The sequence below is a fragment of the Cyprinodon tularosa genome, unplaced genomic scaffold (genome assembly GCF_016077235.1).
Source record: "Cyprinodon tularosa strain WSP-4 unplaced genomic scaffold, ASM1607723v1 ctg449, whole genome shotgun sequence".
NCBI classification, from domain to species: domain Eukaryota; kingdom Metazoa; phylum Chordata; class Actinopteri; order Cyprinodontiformes; family Cyprinodontidae; genus Cyprinodon; species Cyprinodon tularosa.
Genome location: NW_024039173.1, coordinates 418,027 through 436,748, shown reverse-complemented (window position 1 = coordinate 436,748; position 18,722 = coordinate 418,027). Strand labels below are relative to the sequence as shown.

The following is an 18,722-nucleotide window of genomic DNA, read 5'->3' as shown; positions in this document are numbered from 1 at the left end:
GTTGCAGCTTTTGATCTTTATGATAATAATAAAAAAAAATATTTGTATTGTTTTAATCATCGCTTAATTTGTCCTTTAAAGTAATCCATCAAGTAATTTAAACTTTGATGATAGAACTGTACCTTAAATAAAAAATCTACATTGTAAAAATAAGTTAGAAAAGCATAGATGATAAAAACTGAAAGTAAAACAATCACAATATTGATAAAATAATCAAATGTGCTTAAAGTCACAAATTTACACTTGCATTCATTGTACTTTTTAATGCTCTTTTCATTAAAGTTGATGAATCTCTCTGCATTTCTGGAGAACCTAAAGGGTCAAACACTAAATTATTAAGTGAAATAATATGAGAGGTTTCATTTAGCTGCTCCAGTGGGATGTTAGCGGCGTTCTTGAACCCAGGCTTTGGCCTTAAAGTGGCACAGAGCGTCTTTTTTTTCTCCCTCCAGCTTTATGTGGAGCGAGGAGCTCTGCTGATGCGGGTTGTTTACCCCGTCGGGGACTAAGAATAGCTTCATTGTGTTTCCACACGTGGACATTTGTTACCTCTCAGCGCCTCCACATTTCATTCACCCAGCTCCTCCAATTTATCGATCCCTTCATGAATCAGGCTGTTATTACCTCCCCGGGCCTCCCTCCGCTCCTCCCCCTCTGTTTCTTCCTGCCGGCCAGTAGCACGCTCTCAGCCTAAGAGGGCCAGCTGACTGTGGTTTGTTTCCTTTTCTCCGCCGCCCAATCAGAGCTTTGGTTCGCGGCCACCGCCCCTCCCCACACTGTAGCTGGCCGAGTTTCAAAACACGGTCTGGAAGAGGTCTGCGTGTTGTGTTGCTGGCAACGGGCCAGCGGGGTTTACCATGGCTGAGCTGGGAAAGTGGACGCAACAAGAAGGGAAATTAAAATGCGTCTGAGGAAGAGCTTTAAAAAAATTATTAAAAAAAGGTTTAGATTTGATTTAAAGTTGACATTTTTTACTTTACACCAAACCAAAATACTGCACATTTGCACCCTAGATATTAATGCTCTGAACTTCCATATCAATGCATTTTTTGCAGCATGTTTTTTCTCCCAAACTGTTTACATTCGATCACTGCTGCACTTTAAGAAATGGAAATGTTCATTTACTCCCTGAAAAGCTGTCTTAAACGAAAATGACAGAAGTTGTCTAAGTCACTTTAAATGCGTCTGAAATGAAAGTTATTCCAGGCAGAGAGGAGTAATTATTAGTTACAGTTTGAATGATAACTCCACATGTCATGAGTGACCTTTTTGTTTAGGTTCAGCTGAAGCTTTTTGTTTCAGATGTTGGAATTTTCCTTTTCGTTGCTTTTAGACAGATTTCTGTCTCCTGTTAGCCTGCAGCTTCCTGACGCGTCTGCAGCTGACATCGGCCTCCAAGAATGTCCTTTTTTTTACATTTTTATTTATACTTTTCAGATGGGTCTTGTTTCAGATCTTTCTGCCGCCTGAGAAAAAACAGACATGTTTTTCTAAGCTGATTTAAAACAGACATTAGTGCCATTTTCATCATGCTGGTAATATTTTCACATAAATCATTAAGTCATTTATGAAAATAAAGAACTTTTAATTGTAAATGAAAAAAATCTAATAAACGATTTACAAGAAGAGGTAAAACCCATAACCTTCTCACTTACAATATATTAAAGCAAATAAAATGCTGGAACCGGGCTTCTCCGAAGTGAGCATTTGAAGTGGCTTGTGAAAAGCAGGTTAAACCCTGCACACCCCCCATGTTAAAGGGGCCAGTTTTACAGCAGCCATAAACATGTTTACAGTCTGCTGGGAATAATGGCTTCGCTCTCTCAGCGCTGCTTCGGGTGATAAGTGAATGCAGAGCCAAAGGAAAGGTGGGACGTGCTTTCTGTCACACCCCCGTCACTCACATGGTGACACCCAGCTGATGGGGAACTAAGATGCTTCTAACTGTTGCTCAAATCTATACATTCTTTTTATGTTTTTGTAATTTTGCAAAAAAGAAGAAGAAAAAATTAAAAACAGCATGAGGAGAAGCGCATACACAGACGACTCCTTTAAACCTTTGCAGACTTGTTTTTTCTTTTTATTGGAAGCAGATTCACACTTTCTGGTTTTTCTGGCAGCGCGGTGTGACATTACAGGCACCCCACCCCCTCCGCCTGTCTCTGCTGTGCATGCAGGCAGCGCATGCAGCACGGGGGCCATGCTGGTGACCAGCGGAGCCGGTGCCCTCTCCCCCAGTTCTCTGGAGGATGGATTGGGGGTGGGGGGGGAAGGACCAGAGCTGATGCAACTGCTGCGCCAACACAAAGCCAGGTCACTCACAGCAGTCCATGTTTTGCCACCAAAATTTTTTTAAAGTGAGCTTTTGCTTCAAAGCAGTGAGCGAAAGGTAGTAAAGGAGCCACTGCTTTAGTTTATTTTATCCTAATTATTTAATATAAATAAAAATCACCAATTCAGAGAATACAATGGTTCTGCTCATCGCTGAAAGCTTTTCAAATCTATTAAATGTAAAACTTTAGAGCTTAAAAAAAGTATTTAAAGCCAAAATCAATTGGAAAGTCTAATATAAAGAAAAACAATCATAAAATAAAATAAGATTATCTTTGTTTATAAATGAAAATTGACAAATTTTTACTGGAAACCCTTATCAAATAATTACCTTGTGCAGTCCTCAGCTAAAATCTTTATTTTATTGTATATATTTATATATTTGGCTGTTAAAGTTTATAGAAATGAACAAAATTCCCTTTTTTAAATCTCAGATCAAACATAAATATGGCTAAATATGGGCTGCTTCCTCTAAAATAAGTCTTCAAGTTTGTAATAACCAATTAACCAACTTAGCTACATTAATACCTTTAGGAGTAGTTTTGAGTACTTTATACTTTTATTTAAGTAATGTTCTTGTGAAAGTTTCACTGCTTTTACTTGAGTAAATTATCTGGTCACTCTACCCATCAAGAGTTAATTAGAGTTATTGATGGAAAACAGTAGATATTTTAATTGGAAGTTTTTCATCCTTTTCCGACATTTAGAATTTTTGCATTATATGCAAAAAGGGGTTTTAAAAAAGCTTTGCTTAGAAATTTGGAAATAAAATTCTTCACAAATGTATTATTTTTTTATATATATTTGCATTTTTTTTTGTTTTAATTTCCTCCAAATTAAGAATTAGCTCCTAACTTTCCATCTGATTATATGAAATTAGATTTCATGAGGAAACATTTATTTAGAATTGGAGTAGACATTTTATTAAATAGCTTTTCTTGCATGACTACATTTTTACTTTTACTAACGATGTTAAAGTAGCGCTACGTAAGAATTTTATTTTATTAATTGATAAATCTGCTGTTTGTTCATATAGTTTGCCTTAGATTGAATTTTTTAATTACTGCACAATAAAAATCCCTTAATGACCACAGTTTTTCTGCTTGCATAGTGTGTAACCTAGCACAGTGCTGCCTCCCCCACCTGTTGCTACTCCCTCGCTGTCAATTAGCTGACCCTAAGTAAGCTGTTGCATCTTTTTCAACCATCTTATAAAGGAAAGATGAAAACATTTTTCCGCTTATGAAAAGCAGATGTTTTTGGCCTGAAAACTATAAAGATTTTATTTTTAAATTGTTCAAATGTGACCTAAGATGGAAAAAAAGAGAGCCGGGGGACTATTGTAATGCGATAGCTGCCTCCTCGGCTTTAATCACACCCCTCTCCATCCTATAAAACATTTTTTAAGGTTTAGTTTTTCAGCTTCACTGTCCTTTCTGGATCTTAGCAGCTTCAGTGAATCAGGGACGGTCCTTCCTGCCTTTAAAGCTTCATTCTCTGAGTGTTTCCTGAATTTCCTCCTCAGCGTGTTCAACACCACGCCCACCTCACCTCTCTTTCTTTTTGTATTTTTTATGGGGGGTTTTTCCACATCTTAAACCCCGTTACCACTGTGATTTTCCACAACTCATAAGCAACCCAATTCTTTTTTTTTTTTTTTTTTTTGCTTGAGAAAAACGAAATGGCTTGCAGGGGGATGTGAGGTGCAGCTGTGTGAGAAGAGCCTGTATCCTGCGTGGATCGATACTATTGAGCTGTTTTCCAAGATGCTCGTGTATTATGTAATCTACAGCTCCATGAGGGAGCGTGTTTCACCTCCAGGAGCAGTTCGCTGCTGATGACACCCGAGCAGGTCGCTGCATTGAGGAGCCCTGCAGCTGTTTGTCCAAGAAAAAAACAAAACTTTGATTTCCTCTGTGAGCTTTCTGTCCTACATGTGACAAAATGCACAATTATTGAAGGTTATGATATTGGATTAATAAAATCAGAAATTGGAAAAAAAAAATTTTATTGTAGCGTTAAAAAAGAAGTCTTTTCCAAAATGGAAAAGATTTTGGAATTAACATTGAATAGAAACAGGAAAGAGACGTAGCTGCTTCCTCTTTAAGCCAGCGGATGGTTTCTGATCAGAAATGATCCTCGTTCTGCCAGAGCCTCATCATCGTCATCCATCACCCTGACCCGGCAGCATTCCAGCCTTTTTTCGTGTGCCGTCTCCCTCTGGAATTCAGGAGATGTCAGCGGGGGAGGGACGGGATGGGACAGGAAGGCAGAGCTGGGGAGGGCGGTGAGTGACGGGGTGGTGCAGCACCCTGGTGGAGGCTGTAAGAAAAGAGGAGGTTAAGCCAAAGGCAGAAAGGAGGAGGAGGATGTCAAATAAAGGGGGAGGTGTGTCTCTGTGTGTGTGTGACTCATTAGATTAGGCTTCTCCCCAAGGGAACCGCCAATATTGATGGATTGATTGCAGGCTCCTCTCCATCCACTGCGTTCTGCTGCTATTGGAGGCCATTGATCCGGAGTCTCTGTGGGATATGACGCACAGTGCATATTTAATTAACCCCCTATTACAACCAATCAGCATTTAGATGGGGGTTTACAGCAAAGCTTCATTTTTAACAGCAAAGGTTAAATCCGGTTTCCATTTCCTCTGGGAAATTTTGGACACCCTCTTTAAAACCTTTCTTATATTTTATCTGTAAAAAATCCTGCAATGAAACCTCAAAGTGTACCCGTTTTGGTTGTGAACTCCAAGCTAGGATCGATTAATCATAAAACACCTCCCAACTCGGAGATAAAATAAACATCTGGGTTCCTACACCGTATGGAAATATTTAGATTTTTTTCGTAGTATGGAAAACTATAATAAACACAAATATTTTCTTTCAAGAACTTCCTCTTTTTTGATTCATTTCCAGTTTTAAAAGAGCTTGCTTCTTAAAAAACATCATTGCCATTCTGTAAAAAATACCAGAAAGGCAACATGGACAAAATCACTTGGACTTTCTGGTTATATTCTCAGTTATAATCTTAAATGGAGCTGGGGTTACTGATGTGATGGAAATCTGTCTTTCTAAATAAAAAAAAATAAATAAAAAAAAACAATTGCCACAGAAATGTCTTAATTTATGATTTTTATTAAATTCAAACAGGTTTAAAATCCATTTACCAACCTACTATAATTACTAATATCCTGAAATAAACACACTTCAAACGTCTTTTTCCTAACAAAGTAGCTGGTAAAGCTCAAACTGCAAAAAAAGCAATCTTAGCCGAAGTAATGCTGAACTAACGATATATTAAAGCTATCATAATAATTAACGGTTGATAAAGTTAATACAGAAAAAGGAGTTGAGTTGCTTCTGAATTAGTGTTATAAATCACAGCAGCCCCAGATGGCAATTTAATTAAAACATTTTTTTAATAAATGTTAATGTTTTACATACAGCAGCAACATTAAACACGACTCCTTTAAAGTATAAATGGGATATAAACGTTGCTACTGCAACCAGGACTAATTTAAAATTACATCCCTTATGCATTGATTAAAAAAAAAATCTTCATAGAAATAAAAACAGATTTAATTAAATTAACCTGGAAATAATAAACATAAATTGGGAGAATTTTAAGAAAAAGTGTTTTTTATTCCCTAACAGACTCTAAAATTGAAATGTTACAGCAGATTAAAAACAGAGTGGCACCTTTTATTTTAAAACACATGTAATATTTGAGTCTGGATGATTGAAATATGATTCATTTAGATTATTAAAACGGGCATTGATTATTAGGCTGCGAATGGGTGGCACATTATCACATAGGCAGAGTGCTAATCAGTCAAACATGCGGCTTAATGTTTTCATAAACGCATATTTAGCTGCAAACGTAGAAGGTGATCTGTTTAATTTCATGTTGTTTTAATAGTATTCTTTGATTTACTCTAAAATATAAATTCTAAAGCTTAGTGCTGAAATATATTAAACCCTGCTGTTTAAAAGAATCTTTTTTTAAATGCTTTTACTTGTGAACATATTTGATCATGTTGAGTCTAGAAACGCTCTCTATATACAGGTATAGATGTTGTTTGGGCTCCTTTTGGTTCGTGCGTCTGTGCTTGGAATGAGAAGTGATCTCTGGGCTGCAGAGGATGGGAGGCCCCCTGGTAACGCTTGCATATGGATGACTTTTCATTAGCATTCATGGCCCTTCTCTTTTTAATTAGCTTTGCGTTTTATGGAGGGAAGTAGAACGGGTGAGAGCGACACGTTGCCGGGTTATTCAGTTTGTCGAGATGCCAGGCTCGTTTTGTTGACACGTGTCATTAAAGAACAAGGTCTCTGAACAGAGGAATCTGCTCGCTTCGGTTTAAGTTTCTCAGCATAATACATTTAGGTAGAAATATACAAAATAAAAATGCAGAAAGAGAATCTGGTATCTTAAGAACAGCTATGAAAAGATTATCCATGCTTCTATTTAGATATAACACATTAAACAGAAATGTGCTATTCATATATTATAGCATTAAACGCTATCTAAATGTAGAACCAGAAATGTGGATAGTTTAAAAGTATAAATAATGTAATAAACATAATTTTATATTATATGTTAAAGCCATTAAGGTTTATTTATTCAAGCATTAAGGAAATGCCCGTTAATATTGCCTTTTTGGCAAAAGATAATTGAATAATCCATACCTGAATTTGTTCAACTTTAGGAGACAGGCCTGGTCTAACAAATGTTTCTTTGGCTTTTAACTGGTTTCATTTCAGCTACAAGGGTTATCCTCCCTAATTTGGAAAATGTAAGAAATCCCAGAGTGTTGAGAGAGGATAAAAACAAAGACGGAGACTTCATCTTTTGATTGATTGGTAGCTAAAGTTTACAACTACAAGGAATCGTATTTGCTTGTGTGAAACAATGTTTTAAAGGAGTCAGAAATACAATGAAGTTATTTATGATACCTGATACCTGTATAGCCTGCAATATTTATTTTTGGCTTTTTCTTTCTTTTTTTTTATTCTTTCAAATCAAAATAATGTTATTTAAATGGAATAGAGTATCAAAATAAAACTGTCATTGATGGGACTGCTGGGATTTACTAGTTTGGAACACTAATTACATTATATGGAGGATTAGAGGCGTTAGATTTTTGTATAAGACCTAAAGTCTAGGTAGATATCAGCAAACCATGTCGTTTATCTATTTATTTATTTAGATGCAGTAATAGCGGTGAATATCTGGTAATTTCAGCCAGCTGATCAGCAGCGTGCAGCGACAAGTTTGGGGGAAATCTTCTCTTGTCGTTCACATTTTTGCCCATGATTAATTCTATACAGACAAATTTGGTCTTATTTAACTAATAGCGTTTATAATGACACTATGAATATTTCATATAATGATGGGAATGAATTTTGAGGAAATTGTCTTTTAAAATCTCTTAGCATGTTAGCATTCTAATCCCTGTTTTAGAGTTGAAATAAAAATGTACTCAAAATACACGATAAAAAATTTAATTTTCCTCATAATTTAACCTTCAAAGTAAATATGAGGTGTTTTAAAATGAAGACCCATAAACCTAACTTTGGTTTTGCAAAACTGTATCTTGGTTTTTATTCATTTATTCTTTTCTTTTTTCAATCCTTCCTTCCATGGAGCTAACGCTGCTACCCTGTCATTAGCTCTCCATGACAGCGGATGTGTTTGCACGTAGATAGAGGCTGAAATAAAAAGTTAAAAGTTACATTAAGTGGTGGAAATAACATTGCACCCTAGGGACTGGTGCTGTTTTATGAAGACTAGATAAAATACTAATATCTTTTTCTGTGCCATTTGTCAATTAAATTACTGATGCATCAAATTTCATTTCAGTCTTGAGGGACTTTGGGTCCAAAACCTGACTGAGAAAAGCAAAAACACTCAAAATGAAACCCTATTAAATTCATTATACATTTTTAGTAAGTTTGTCTTTGTTTCTAGTATATCTGGCTATTGTTAATAACTGGAGAATTACCCTCAGATGTTTCAAAATTAAAAGCCCAAAAGGTGATTTGTTCTGCGACTTTGAAGTTTCTTTAACCACAGAAGCGCTAATTACTAATTGTCCTTCGTAGGTGTTCCTGTTCTTCTGTGAAACCTGTTCAGTGCCCATCTGCAGGGAGTGCAGCGTGGGCCGCCACATGGGCCACACTTTTGTCTACCTCCAAGATGCCGTGCAGGACTGCAGGGCCATCACCATCCAGCTGCTGGCCGACGCTCAGCAGGGGCGACAGGCCGTCCAGGTGAGAGGAGGAGGAGTATCTGTCGCCCTTATTTCTCCGCCACAGCTATTAAGTCCTTTTCTTTCAAATATCAGGCTTTTTTTCTTTCTTTCTACGTGTAAAAAACAAACAGATGAAATGCCAGATGTTCTGTTCACACCTGAGGCCCCGTCCACACGAAGTCAAAACGAACACGAAACGCTGATATTTTCAAAACGTTTGCCGTAAAGACGGAGACGTAAAATAAATGTGAGCATCCACACGAATGCATGAAAACGCTGCAAAATGTATGCCAGGCCTGTAAGTGGCGCTGTGGTGCCAAAGCAAAAATAAGCGACGGAATGTTGGGCATGCGCACTAATATTTATACATGGTTGCCCTGCGGGTCCATTTCCGTGGTTCAGTCAAATTCAGGTGCTGAACTATGTCATCGATATTGCTCCGTTCTTCCTGGAGATATTCCAGAAGAAGAAGATTCTGTTGTAAGCCCGACAGCAGGGTGAGTAGCATTAGCAGCAACGGCGCCATTGTTGTTGTGATACTGGTCGCGCATGCGTTAGAGGCGACGCTATGACGCATGCGTGTAAAAAAAAATATGCGGTTAGAGCGTAAAGATGGAAACGCGAAAACGGCGTTTCGAAATCTTCCCACTCTGAAGGCTGAATAAAAAAAAGATCGTTTACAGACCCCCGAAACGCCGGCTTCGTGTGGATGAGAGGCTGGTTTGGTGAAAAATTTGTGCGTTTAGGCCAGGGTTCGTCTTCGTGTGGACGGGGCCTGAGACTCTCTGTGGTTTATCCCTCAGAGGCTTCATGCATTTCTGTCTGCAGCTGCTGACTGAAAATATTTAGGAAGAGATTAAATTTGCAGAATGAACCTCCATCCACTAATAAAGGTGAAGATTTTAAAGTAGTGAAACAGTAACAGAGTTTGACTTCCTATTACTGGAATACATTTAGCTGATTATCAATCCCAACACTTCAACACAAACATTTTGGTGGTGATCGAGCAGAATTAAAAGCTTCATTAATGTTATTTTACTGCGATGGAATCAAACTGATTTTAACAAAGAAGTCTTCTCCTATATAGGAGCTCCTGAAGATAAAAGCATGGCAATCTGCCTTCATCTATCTCCCCCAAAGACTAAGTAGGACCTGAGGGGAGCAGCTGGTCCTTTAGAACCAGCACTCAGTAGCAAGCGGCCCGGTTATTAGAGCCGATCAGCCCAGAAAGCTCTAGAGTGACCAGTCCCGGGCGACCATACAGCTCGGGGTTAGAGGTGTCCAGCTGGCCCTTAAAAAGGGGTGGGGTCGCATGAGTTGAATTCCGGCAGGGGCAGGGCTCAGGGTCGGAGGGGTGTGGGGGGGTTGGAGTCTTACAGGGGATGGGGGAGGGTAGGTGAGGTATTTAAAGGATTTCACAGAAAGGAAAAATACCCACTTCTTTTAAAGAAGTGGAACACTTGCCCTTCCCCTTTTCACTCCTCTGTCCCCCCCCACCGCTCTGACTCTCTCACACATACATGCATACTAATTGAGTCTCTTCATTTACATGATTATAGTTTAGGTTGCACCTTCTTGAACCTTCTATACATCGTATTTTTATCAGAAAATATGTGATTGGCAGCAGTGAGCATTCCTGTTTGTTTTGTCATTTGAGTCTAACACCAGCAGGATAAACGCTTTAGCGTCTTTTTATTTGTTCAAACAGAAGCTTTTAGGAAATATCAAGCAGCACTATTTATACTTAGAGAAGAATCCTTTCCTTTTCGGTCATTATGGATTCAGATAGTTGTTAGAAGAGTTTTCTTTTACGTGTGTTGAGCTGAAGCAGATGGAGTCGCTGTTTTTCTCACCACTGTTCCCTCTGCTGCTGTGCTTTAATGGCAGCAGCCGTTTATCCCACTGGGTTTGTCCTGGAGGTGATAAGATGCATTTTTATCTGCATCTGTCAACGTCTTGACTTCAGTTTGAAAGTCTAAAAATGTGAAAACGGCAAAGTCAAAAACAATGCAGCAGCTGAACTAAAAGTTGTAGGTTCTTTTACAAGAGTTATGTGCTTAAAAATAAATATTTATACTTAAAATGAGAAAAATCTAATTTTCTTGTTTCAAGTGATATATGTATAATTTTTTTTTTATTTAAGGGGCCAGAAATGTATCTGTTCCCGGATAAATTTAACTAACCCACTTTAATTGTAAAACATTTTTACTTATTATTAGAACTATTTTGGAATTAAAGTGTAATTTTCACTTTAATTACATTAATTAATTAATGTAATTAATGAAAATCTGTTTGAAATGTACTGAAATGATTTAAGATCTATATATTTTTTCTTCTACAAGAAAAAAAAACACCCAAACAGGTGTAAGTTGATGAATGTAACAAATGCTGGTTAGTGTGGATTCTCCGGATAAAATATTAGCTGTAAAACCAATCAGTACACATTGACCCACCCATCACAGTACATAAGCTCTGATTTACTTTGCCAACATTATTCAAGCACAAATGATTTGGAGCAAAACCGGGTCAGGAAAGCTATTATGATTCTTGTCTTTTGTTTTATGTCTTAAAATGAGCTCTGAATAAAAAAAAAATCTATTGACTGTTTCCAGCTCCGCACATTAGAGTTAAACAATAAAATGTGATCAGTCTTTCTGGCAGTGATGCTATTTCATTTTGAGCTCCTTTGGACGAAAAGCATAGTTTGTTGTTTTAAAATAAGCATAGAAATATGTTGTATCAACATCATTTTACAATTTTTTTTATTTGCTTTTTCTTAAAACTTATAGAACAAATTGTGTTTTTATTATAACAAATGGCCAAACTAATTTATTATCTATTTAAAGATTTGTTTTTGTTTCGGTTTTCCAGCAAGGTCTATTATCCAGGGGTGATGACAAAAACACTGATTTTGATCAATTTGGTGAAAAAAATCATTAAGGTGGACAAAGTATTTCCCCCCAAAAAAGAGATTTGATAGATTTTTAGTACATGAATTTTTTTTTCGCCTAGAGAAAGACTTGGATGTTGGAAACTAAATAGAAAAATTCACATCAAAGACAGGCTATTCTAATGCGACACTAAGTGTTTTAAAAAAACATTAATAATAACAAACCAGGAGTATTTAGGTTTTATATGTAATCTGTTTATTTTATTAAAGGTGTAACTCAATTTACCACAAACTGATCTAAACAGTTTTAGCTTCTTTGCATAAATCCTGAAATTGTCGTCCTGTTTTAAGTCTCTACACGAAGATGTGAAACTTCCAGGGGGAACAATCAACTTGCTTTTTAGCTTTTCAGCAGCAACTTAGGGTTAGGGTTCATTCCTGCACAGAATGAAGGATGTTTGATCATAAATGTTCCTGCAGGCTGTGAAATCCCCAGATTATAGTTGCAGATTAAAACTCTGTTAATGTAAATGTTTTGACCTCCAAATACTTATTTTAACCCAGTTCTGACTTAATAAAATTTTGGTCTGACAAAAAAAAAATAACTAAAAGGAGTGACAAGAGTGTTCTCCATTAAAGAGAGGGGAATAAAAAATATGTTTTACTAAAATATACTGTTGAAACAATTCGATTAATCAGAATTGTTGATAATTATCCTCTAATTCAGTAGTTAATTAGCAATTGTATCAAATATGAATCCATTTTGTATTTAAGATTAAATATTTTTCTATATTTTAACACGGTCAATCCAAACTCCTGAATTGGAAAAGTTTAATCTTCAATTAGTTTAAACTCTGTAGAAGAAAAAAACAAAAAGCGTAGAACTCATCTTTGCTATTTTGTTATTAATTAATTATTATGAAAAATAATTGCGAGTTTAATTAAGTAGTAAAATAATCATTAATTGCAGTGCTTTTGTAATGGCAGCCTCTATATACTCCTTATCTATAGACTGTAGATCGTTCCTCATTAGTCAGAAGATCAGAATTCAGAAAACTTTTCTAGTTGTAGGGTGGCCTGTAAGGACCAAGATGTGAGCGACTGTGTCGTCATACGTTCAGCCTTCCTGTTATCTGTTAAGTCTTGCTTCTTGGTTCATAGTCACACATCCACTTAAATAAATTGTTTTGTTAGTTTTTTCTTATTTTGTGACAATGACTATTAAAATGTGTTTTCAAAATGTAGAAATCAGTTTTATTTTCCCTTAAACAAAGGCATATTAGAAGTTGAGCAAAATAGTTTAGTTTCTGCCCATGAGAAAAGCAGTTAAATCCTTTCTGTTGCTAAAATAGGAATCAAAGGATGCATCTTTTGGTGAAATAAATGGAATATTTATAATTGTTAGTATTTCTTTTATTATCTTAATTGTTTTCTTTAAGGTTTTATGACAATTCTACACATTTTATACACGAAAAAAATGCTGCTCCTTTTTTCTTTTCTGGGATTTTCTCATTGACAATACCTCATCCAGATTTTTTAAAAGAGATTTCAGGATGAGGTTCTGCAGCTTGTTGTCACCTCAACCAAGCTCTGTCCTGCAGATGTTGATGTGTTTTTTCTTTTTCTTTTGTTTTGAGCCTGGATGTGCTGTTTTTTTGCCACAGTGACCAACCCTACTGGCTGACTTGATGGCTTAAAAATCGACGCCCATCAGAGCCCACAGCAGCGTGTGATCGAGCTGGTGACCAGCAGGATGATAATCCAGGCTGCTGCTTTTTTTAACGTTTTCCTGCAAATGGTGTAGATGAAACAGATTGATAATATAATTGCTTTATTTTCTGTCTTCTATCATTCAATACAGTCAACAGATAGGTCCCTAACAGTGAGCTTCTGAAATTTAGATAGGATTGATCGCATTTTCAGTGTTGAAACCACAAATTCAACCAACAAATGATGTTTTTTACAAATCCGGCACCATTTAAATGAAATAAGAGCATTCCTTCCAGCTGATTTCTTATAAATTGGTTAGCAAAGACAAAGGGGGAGCAATAAGCCTGGTTATGACTGACAGATTTGCAGGATCCACCCGACACAAAATGCATGTTTATGTCATCCTCAAGGCCCAATTTTTCCGCACCTTTCACCTAGGGAAATCCGTAACTGTTTAGACAGTTCCATGTAGCAAAAAAACATGGAAAGGCAACGGCTTCTACTGGAGACGGTTGGAGGATATTAACCTTTTATTATTTAGCCAATAAATATCTCTGTGATCAACAAATTGTTAAATTCTTGGTGAGACGTGACTGTGACTCCTAAATAACACAAAGAGGGATTAAAAAAGTTGGAAACAACTCTTTTCTACTTCTTCATGTTGCGTAGTTTTGTAAAATTGCAATCTGTGCCCTACACTGCCCCCTAGAGGCAGCCAGTTTATTGGCTGTAGTAAAGACATGGAGGATAAAATTCAGCATAGTTGCTATCAGCGATGTTTATTGAGTAACATATCGACATGTAAATGTGTTGAGCATAAACAGACCTGTAGCCTAGCATCTACAGCTGAAGAAGAGTTTAAAGGGATAGTTCGGGATTTTTGACATGAATCTGTATGGCATCCCCATCACCAGTGTCATGCAATCACACTGACTTACCCCTGGCAGCATCCTGTGAGCAGAGTTCTCGTCCAGCTTTGGTCAAGCCGAAAGTAGTCCGGCAGGTTTGCTAGACCCAGCGAAATAAAACGTTTCTCTTCCCAAAACATTATGTGTTCAAAAGAGTGATATTTTTGCATCCCAAAAACATTGTAGTGGAAAAAGTCACACGTCGTTATCACTTGGACGTATTTTGTCTCTGTTCGTATCAGTGCGCGCCATCATTCTGACAGCGAGCTCAACTTTGAGGAGGGCAGGGAAGTCGCTGTTGTTTGTGATGCAGACAGCAGCTGCTGCAACTCCGACATCCTCATCAATGGAAAGGTTCTGTATCTCAGGCATTACTAAATCCCACTCGTGGCAACAGTAGCATCCACCTCTGTCTGCATTAATTCGCACTTGAAACAAGTGCACCATGATTTGTCGGCCACCCTGGATATCGCAGCTCCAGCTGAGGCTCCTGCGGCTCCGGCTTCAGCTTCCATCACTTCTCTGTCCACCCTCTCTCTTTCTGCCCGATCTAACTCCATTTGTCGAAGTTCATCGTCAGTGTACTCGGGTTCATAAAGATATCCCTTTGGCTCTAAGTGGAAGTCGATGTTTTCCTCGTCGCTCTCGTAGTCAGACATCTTCCCCAGTAGTAAACAATCGCGAATCAAACAGGTAGGCCCTTAACCTGACAACAGCCAGATGCATGCCTCGCTCCGCCCAGCTAGGAGCTAGGCTGAGCGAGACATGCATCTGGCTGTTGTCAGGTTAGTAGGCCCTAGCTGTCAGGTCATGGTGTCGCGCGCACTGATACGAACAGAGAGAAAATAGGACCAAGTGATAACGACGTGTGACTTTTTCCACTACAATGTTTTTGGGGTGCAAAAATATCACTCTTTTGAACACATAATGTTTTGGGAAGAGAAACGTTTTATTTCGCTGGGTCTAGCAAACCTGCCGGACTACTTTCGGCTTGACCAAAGCTGGACGAGAACTCTGCTCACAGGATGCTGCCAGGGGTAAGTCAGTGTGATTGCATGACACTGGTGATGGGGATGCCATACAGATTCATGTCAAAAATCCCGAACTATCACTTTAAACCCCACAGACTGCCATTCCAGAATCAGATTTCTCCTTGCCTTTGGCCTAGGTGTGGCTTATACACAGTTTCTACTGTCTTTGACTTATTTTTTTTTAACTTTTCTATGATTTTTTATTTTCTTTCTGGTCGCCGGTGTAGCAGGAAATAATCCGGCTTTGGCCACATGACAATTTCTCAGTGCATCGTTATTATTCATTTTTAATACTGTAGTTTTTTTCTCATCATGTATTTGGGTAAGTAATCTTATCAAAAAGTTGGTTGTATTGTGATCTTTGTCTCTGTCAGGATTTAAATGAACAGTTTCTGGTATCCTCTAGAATTAATGTCAAACAAAAATGAAGAAGTGTTTGGAAAATGGCTTTAAAACCTGCTGTGCAGAGTTATCAGGGATGGGTCAGAAACGGCTGTTATCTCATTTGCCTTGAAGGTGGGGCAGCGTTGTGACCTTGGTAAATACCCGCCCCAAAACATGAAACACAAGCTTTTCCACTGAGGTCATATGACGTTCGGACATGTATTATCTCCTGCGCACCGAGCATGTGACCCACCTATCCATTTTCTTGGCCTGACCTCTTGCATGGCCGGGTCGAGCTCTGTGTCTTTGTGCTTATGTCACTGTGGGTGTTGCTGGATTCTTCAGAAATGCCCAGATATCACAGCACAGATGTTTCAGAAAACATCTGGTTTCATTAGGGGAGAAATCTAATCAATGAGGTTTGGTTCTGTTGAACTGAAGTAAAAGCTACAGGATGCATTCGGTTTATAAGAGTCTCAGCCAAGCGTCCAGCAGCACCTTGAGCTGCAGGGCGTGTTTGTCCACTTTTGTCCACGTCGCCCTGGGACTAAATGCTGACACCAGATAATATGCAAACAAACAGATGCAGGCATACGCTCCTGTCCCCTGAGGTAGGAAATTTCCGTCCACTCCACACCCATTATCTCCCCTGACCCTTGACCCCTGGGGCTTGTGACCTCCTGGTTGGTCAAAACTCTCTGCTTCGGCTGCTTTTTCATTTTTATTGGTTAGTTCGGCTGTCTTTGTACGCCAAGCTGTGCTCCTTTGGGAATGTGGAGAGAATTGGGGAAGATGATGGAGACACAAAGACTGGGAAGGAGTCCCGGATGAAAGGGAGAGAGAAAAGGACTCGTCGAAACAGAGGCTGGGGTGTAAAACACAGAAAGAGAGAGAAGAACCAGGATTTTAATAAGCATCCTCATATTAGAGGAGCATTGATACTGATGCATGCCTCACTTTTTAGATATTTCCAATTCAACTGTGTATATATATATATATATATATATATATATATATATATATATATATATATATATATATATATATATATATATATATATATATATATATATATAAGACACTTGAAAAAAAAGTTTATATATATAAGATATAAATACCATTAAACAGACTAAAAATGACTTAAAACAATATATACAAAAAATTTAAATAATAGAAAACGAAAGGGAAAGCACAGAAAAATCAACCAAAACAAACTTTTGAGTGTTAAATGCCAGAGTGAAAAAATTAGACCTAAAAAAAAAAGAAATGGTAAAAGATGGAAAGCCTGCCTGATATGCAGCAGAAATCTTTCCAGTTTAAACCGACTTCAAAGATTTATTACATTTACATATTTATTTGTAAAATCTTCTAAAACATTTATTATCTTCCTTCTAAATCATTCCACTTTTATGCTCTACTCTATACTTCTTATTAAATCCTAAGAAGCACACAGGGTGAATTTAATGTTATAAAATGTGGAAAAAATGACTCTAGAAAGATAATTAGTAGAAAGACGTAAATAAAAAAAAAAAAGCATTAAGGTCTAGAAAGGTTGAAATTTCCTCATGACTCCGTCTTAAACGATATTAGTTCCCCTTAATTCCCTCCCTTCCTGCCTTTGCCTCTCCGGGGGCCTGATTTAGCTGTTCCTTTAGCCGGCCACCTCACGACAGGTCCAGAGAAAGAAAAGAGCCCGCTGCCGGTCTTTGTTCCTGCCGAGGTGTGACGGGGAGGACCCTGTGCGTCTTAAGACGGGGATTGAGGATCACGACCCGTAGAGGTTTAGGTGACCTTTGATCTTAGTGGCAGATACGACAAAGGAAGCCTTATCCCACCTCCCCTCGGAGCCTGTGAGGTCCAGTTCACCCCCCTGACCTCCCAGAAGATGCCCGAGGAGAAAGCCTGATAAAACTCAGTGGGCAGAAGGAGACAAAGAGAATACTCCTCATTTAGGCCAAATTGTGCGTTGTAAATACTTGAGCCCCTTTTTATTACATCAGGCAGCAATAAAAGTGATGCCATCTTCAGAGTTTAAACATTTGATATTTGCCTGAAAATTAAACCAAGCATCTTGCATTCATTTAACTCTAAACACATTCAAATATGAAGAATAAATAACCAATATACAGCTATGGACATTTTTAAGGTAAATTATATTTGAAAAAAGCAGCAACATCAGGGATGTGCAAAATGACAGCAGCATGTTATTTAACTAACTTAAGGGCTGGTTATAATCCCACAGGAGATATTTTTGATTTAAGCCCAATTTTGAAGCATGGTCTGCGCCACAACACAAGAGGGAAAATTACAAACTAGCTAGGATTGTGGGTGTGGTTTGTTGGTTCTTCTGGTTATGGAGGTCATTCAACAACAATGGCGACTCAACTAGTCCGCACTTTGACTGAGATGCAGCTGATCAATCTAGAGATAGAAGACTTCACAGATTCGATCTTCTAGCGGGTCCATCTTCATGAGTCGTTTTCCACAATGACTGTCATACAAAAAAAGCAAGCCGGTAAGGTAGCAAACAGGAAATACGCATAGTGCAGAGCGGATGTAGAATTGACCAATCAGAGGCCTCCTTTCTCTCCTCCCTGCGATGCTGTCTGCGGTCACCTACAATTTCGGAAGGGAGGGGCATATCTGCGTTAATTGAGACACACGCAAAGACAACTTGGTTTCTGAGCATAAATCAGGTTTAAGGTTCTCATTAAGATACAAACTGTGAAAATCAGCATGAATGTAACAACTTATGAGGTTGTTGGGAACAGTGGTGGTTATAAAGTCTTCCAGCTGCTGGGAGGAAGGATCTGTGATAACGCTCCCTGGTGCATTTAGGGTGCAGCAGTCTGTTACTGAAGGAGCTCTCCAGTTCTGCAACAGCTTCATGCATGGAGTGGGAAACATTATCCAACAGAGGTGTTCATTTAGTTAGGATCCTTTGTTTCTCAACTCCTGCAATCCAGAGGGCATCCAATCACAGATATAGACCAATATTGACCAATACAGATATAATAATAATAATTATAATAATAATACTCAAACAGAGGACAATTGCAAACAACAGCTCTGATTTATTGTTAACCAATAAGCTACAGAAACTTAATCGTTTCTAGTTCCTGTTATCAATATTGGATCAGGACACCCCTATAAAATGATGTCTTTGAATCAACCTACTGAAAATCTTTTATATAAAATGTTGGTTTACCTTTACA

The 18,722-nt window shown here is 38.0% G+C and overlaps 1 protein-coding gene across 2 annotated transcripts in view; it reads left to right on the top strand.

Moving 5' to 3' along the window:
- Window positions 1–18,722, top strand: part of trim71 (tripartite motif containing 71, E3 ubiquitin protein ligase) — a 45,806-nt gene that overhangs the window by 10,616 nt on the left and 16,468 nt on the right. For both annotated transcript variants that reach the window (XM_038300394.1, XM_038300395.1), the window contains exon 2: window positions 8,436–8,603. In XM_038300394.1, the coding sequence (XP_038156322.1) occupies window positions 8,436–8,603 (168 nt within the window). The remainder of the gene's footprint in view (window positions 1–8,435; window positions 8,604–18,722) is intronic.